The sequence below is a fragment of the Poecilia reticulata genome, chromosome 1, assembly GCF_904066995.2.
Source record: "Poecilia reticulata chromosome 1, P_reticulata-male-v2, whole genome shotgun sequence".
Taxonomy (NCBI): domain Eukaryota; kingdom Metazoa; phylum Chordata; class Actinopteri; order Cyprinodontiformes; family Poeciliidae; genus Poecilia; species Poecilia reticulata.
In genome coordinates this window covers 16,087,422-16,092,563 of record NC_088830.1, presented here as the reverse complement: position 1 = coordinate 16,092,563, position 5,142 = coordinate 16,087,422, and the positions used below count along the sequence as shown (strand labels likewise).

Below are 5,142 nucleotides of genomic sequence, written 5' to 3'. Positions count from 1 at the left end.
AAATGCTGACCTTGTAGTTTTATTCAGAGCTTTTGTTGTACCTCAGTTCAGTTGTTTAATTTTTCCAAACTCCTGCAAACATTTCACTGACAAAGAACAGGACAGAATATGTGGGAGAAAGAAACTATCTACTTTTAGTAAATATCCAGGCTTTGGAAAACAGTGTACCACATTGTTTATCCTGTTGTGGGTTTGGCCATAAGTTGTTTCCTAACTACTGGAAAATAAAAACACAGGGTTTTATTACCGGTTTTAACATTTGCTCAAGAACATCCTTAAAAATTAAAGGTCCCAAATGACAACTGGTCCAGCATCATTAATAAAGGAAGTACACATTTCTCCTCCTCACAGTTATTCATAAGTCTTGCACAAGTGGTCACAGCAGAAGCAAGGCATATAAGATTCGATGGCTTCTACAAAAAGCAGATTTGTCCACCGTGCTTGGTAGCTTCTCATCCAACAGAGGTAAGTTTTTACACACCTATGAAATCATGAATTCTTAAGAAATGTTTCAATGATCATCACAAACACTTTAAATTTACTTTTATAAACTTTGTTGTCATGCTTAAGATAAAATCCACAACAATGTGAGATTTTAAGTTGAAATTATATAAATTTGTATTGTTGTTTTTTTTGGTCACACTGATGAAAGTTTAGCTTCTGTTTCAGAATCCAACAGTGTCACATTTTCCTCATTAAGGTTTCACCTCATCAATAGTGCAGAAAGATGAGTGTGGAGTACCGAGCCTCAAACGCAGCTGATACGGACATGACCAGAAGTGAAATTGCCTACAAAAGTTTTTCCTCTGATGGGAAAAATTTTCTTCTTTCAGGTACTGACACATCCCTAACTTTTGCTCAAGCCTTTTCTCATTAACCCATATCTGGTATAGCTAACATCACAAATGTTATCTTACCAAATAATGGCAAATTCTCTTCACTGCTCATATAATGATATTCTTATTAATATTCTAATAACTTGCAAAATTGTTTTTAGGAGCAGGTAGAGGAGCAATAAATGCAAATTAATGCAAATTTTAAAAAATAGCTTTGGGAATATTTGTGGATTTGTATGCAGCTAAAGCTCTGAATTGTCCCCGTGTTGTAAACATTTATTTTGTAAAGCAAAACATCAACCAAGCTGCAGATCATTTTGACCAAACATGAAACGAAAAGTACAACGCTATCTTCGCTTTTTTTCTTCAGCTTGCATCCCTTCCTTTTGCAAAAAAACCCCTGAAAGTTGCCATCATGCATTTATTTCCACAGGCAACGCTAAATAATCCAACATCAACAATCATAGCCCCCTTTGGATTTGAATTCACTCAAACGTGAATTACTTTAATTGATTTTGTGGTGTTTCATTTTAAAGGCTGTTTTCCAAAAAGCTTTCACAATTCAGTAAAAACCACAACTTCCTCAATTCACTTCATGAATTTTAAGTTTATGCTTCTGCTTTCCCTGCTGTCAACCAGTTTATTCCCTGAGAAGCCAGAGCTTTAAGCTTGCTACAATTGGCCTTGGACTGCTCTGCGTCGTGCTGGTGGCATGGCTAATCGGTCAGAGTGTTCACAGTGAGTTGTCCTTTTTCTAAATGTGCCCAAATATTCACAGTGTGACATACAAAAAATGAAAATGACTGACTTGTGTTTTTGTTTGTTTTTTAATCTTCGGAGCAGATCAAAAGGTAAAAAAAGACAATCTGGACACATTAAAAGCCCTCAACGAAAACAAAGAGCAGCTTCAAGCGAACCTGAAGACGGTACAAATTGCAAAAAAAGAGCTAGAATCCAATTTGAAGCAGCAACAGGGACAAATCAATTTCATATCCAGACAAATAGACGTACTGGCTTCCAATAACAGAGAACTAACAAAAGAGAGAAACGATTTTAAGGCCAAGCAAAGGGAGGCAGATACCAACAAAATTGCTTTAAACAACGAGTTGGGACTGCTGAGAGACAGTACAGCCCGGCTGCAGAAAGAAAAAGATGCACTGAGCGCTGCCCAAACAAGCTTAAATACAAGATGTGATGCAATTGCCAAACGCTCCAAAGAACTACAGGCTAATTATGACACTGTTACTAACGAAAGAAACAATTTACAGAACAAATTTAACAACGTGAGCAGATCTAGAGATCGGCTCCAGGTAAGTTACAGTGATATGATCAATAAGATGGAGGAGCTACATGACAAATACAACTTCTCCTTGAGTGAAAAAGACAAGCTGTCGAGCGTCCACCTAAACCTCACGACTGAAATCAAAGTACTGGAAGACATAAACAGTGTGCTGAGAAAGGCAGAAAATGACTTGCAGAGTTCATACCGATCGGTGCAAAGGGAGAAAAGCGAACTTCAGAGCAGCCTGAAGAATGTAACCGCTGACCGAGACCTTCTGAGAGCAAAAGTTGATAACCTGACTGCTGAGCAAGATGAGCTGCTGGGGAGAATTGACAAGCTGAATGCAACTCTTCAAGGTAACGTTGAGGAAATACTCAGAAAAGTCTTTACTGAAGCCTTTAAGATTTTGATTTCCTTTTTTTTTAAAATAAAGTGTGGATAGATATGTGATCTCAGAGTATTTCAACGACACTTTCTTGTGAAAAGCTAGGAGTTTTTTTCAGTTTGGGTTTCTAAGGGACATGTTCAACTTCGTTGTTTGTTTGTAACACAGAGAAACGTTGCCCTGCTGGCTGGAGGAAGTTCCAGTACAGCTGCTACTTCCCCTCTACCACCAAAAAAACCTGGACGCTAAGCAGAGAGGACTGTCACAGCAAGGGAGCAGACCTGGCCATCGTGACCAGTAAAGATGAAATGGTGTGTTCATCCAATAAAAGTGTCAACACAGTCAAAAATCTTTTTAAAATATCTAATCAAATCTAATTAGTACTATGGAGTTGCACAAAAAAATACAAATAGTGAATTGGAAATCTGAAATATCAGAGAAGCCCTTAAAAGTTTAGCCATGAATTGTATACTTAATCTCAGTTATTATGGTTGTAAAAATTTTGGTGCAGATCTCAGTGGTTTCAAATGTCCATATGTATCTTGAAATTCAATGGTGTGTAAAGACAAAAAATTTTAAGCAATGACCCATAACATCTTACACTTCAGAAATATATTTCATTTTGAGACAATTCAAAAAAGTGACCTTTTAATCCTTCATCCCTATGCAATGTATTTTAAGAGGTTGCTTCATTGGTAACATATGAGGTTCATAAACTACACCCAACGTAATGTTTTAAAATGCACTTTGATTTTTACGTTAAGATCCATGTGAACATGATGTCGCGAGATGGTTGATAGCACCTTAACAGGGCAACCGACTCTCTAAGTAAATCTGAAATTTCTTCTGTAAAATGTTTATTCCCAGCATAATATGTAGGACAGTGTTTTAGAAACTGACTTGTTTTTGTCCCTCTAGAACTTCATCAACAGCTTGTACAATGACAAAGAGGTGTGGATCGGTCTGAGTGACGGAGGAGTGGAAGGCCAATGGAAATGGGTTGATGGAACACCACTGACTTTAACGTAAGGAGCTTTGAAATGTTTTCTATCGAAAATTTAACATCAAAATAACTGTTTTTATTTAATTGTGCTTTTGTGCCACTGCATTATTTAGGTTCTGGGCTCAAGGGCAGCCAAACAGCCATCAAGGGAGGAACCAGGACTGTGTGGAGGTCTGGCACCGTAGCAAAGGGGACGGCGACTGGAATGATGAGAATTGTAATGTTGAACAATTCTGGATCTGTGAGAAGTAGCTTTGCTTTGCAGCTTTGCTTCCAAAAGACATTCAATCACTTTATTACGTATATGAACGTACTGTGATCAAATGAGACCAAAATCAGCAATTTTGATCTACATTCAAACTGGTATGTGTGAGGAAAAACTAAAAACGCCGTGAGCACAGCATCCCCACAGTGAGACACGGTGGTGGCATCATTTGGTCTTCTTGCAAAAGTTTTCCTTTCTTTTCATCCAGCATTTTCTGCAGTCTCATTTGGATATTTGGACTTGTGCCGGTATTTCATTTATAAAATGGAGCTTGCTGGTGATCTGTTTTTTTCTTATTGTTGATTTGATCATTGCTCCGACTCCATCTGAAAAAGATTAATAGAACACATTTTTATCCATTTGTTTTAAAGTGTGCTTAAAAGATTTCATGCTTTGACTCAAAATTTGAATGAAAATATATTCAAAAAGATGTAAGTTTTTCTTTTCTTGCCAGTAATTCTGCGTGGGAGAGTGAAGTAACACTTAGATTTCAGTCGTTGTTTCAAATCAAAGGTAAAATAAAAGGCATCGGTTTTGGTAATATTAGTTACAATCATCAAGCACCTGTTGGTGGAGCAAAGCATAATTTACTGTTGAGATTCACACAAATACTTCTACATAGTACTGATTACTGAATCGTACTCATTGTCTGTATTAATGTCTTGTCGGAATAAATTTGTACATATTTTAATACCAAGCCAATTTATGCTACTGATAACTTGATTCTGTGAATAAAAAGATCATTTTGTTGAGAGTATATCTGTAACTACTATGTGGTTGTATGATGTTTTACTCAACTTTTTCTCCTTGCTGATGACAGTAAGCTCTACTCTTGATCCAAAGTCTCGTTCTTTCCAATCATTTCTTGCGTATTTTCTTTTTTGAAATGTGAACAAGTCATTGCAAACCTAAATGTGTTTCATTAAAGGACAACAATGAACACAGGGAAAGACCTATATGAATATGAATAAACAAGGAAGTGATTAAATAATAAACTAATAATAAAATAAGCTGGACTGAAGCTGGAAATCAGACACATGTGTCTGGCATTTCAGCCAATCACATAATATGGCTGGAATGCCATATTATATGGCATTCCAGCAAGTATCTCATCAAGACACATAACCTTAGTTATCTTTCCGTTAAAACTACGAGGGCTACAATAAAATCCAAAATCCTTTCCTTTCCTGTCTTCCTCCTTCAACCACACGCTCTCCCAGCAGTCAGCTCACTGAGATGTCTTGATCTCCAAGAGGATTTGCTGTTAGTAAGTTTTCATTTAAAATGTATATTCTCTTATAGTTATGCTGGAAATTTTGAACAACATTCACATTCAGACATTTATTCCAAGGGTGCCTGGAAACACTTCAA

At 36.8% G+C, this 5,142-nt stretch overlaps 1 protein-coding gene across 2 annotated transcripts; it reads left to right on the top strand.

The window, feature by feature from the left end:
• Window positions 1–316: 316 nt before the first annotated feature.
• Window positions 317–4,528, top strand: LOC103464039 (uncharacterized). 2 transcript variants are annotated; one of them, XM_008407846.3, is made up of 7 exons: window positions 317–465; window positions 701–833; window positions 1,476–1,574; window positions 1,680–2,474; window positions 2,672–2,814; window positions 3,422–3,528; window positions 3,620–4,528. In XM_008407846.3, exons 2-7 carry the CDS (start codon window positions 728–730, stop codon window positions 3,756–3,758), a joined length of 1,389 nt encoding a protein of 462 aa, XP_008406068.1. In that variant the 5' UTR covers window positions 317–465; window positions 701–727; the 3' UTR covers window positions 3,759–4,528. The 2 variants fall into 2 exon arrangements, with proteins under 2 accessions (XP_008406068.1, XP_008406073.1); XM_008407851.3 differs by having other exon boundaries at window positions 346–465; window positions 719–833.
• The last annotated feature ends 614 nt before the right edge of the window (window positions 4,529–5,142 follow it).

Bases quoted from the DNA above. Each gene is read 5' to 3' on its own strand.
- LOC103464039 (XM_008407846.3), top strand. From the start codon at position 728: ATGAGTGTGGAGTACCGAGCCTCAAACGCAGCTGATACGGACATGACC. The intron at 834-1,475 runs GTACTGACACAT...GCTGTCAACCAG, and splicing joins GAAAAATTTTCTTCTTTCAG to TTTATTCCCTGAGAAGCCAG. The intron at 2,475-2,671 runs GTAACGTTGAGG...TTTGTAACACAG, and splicing joins GCTGAATGCAACTCTTCAAG to AGAAACGTTGCCCTGCTGGC.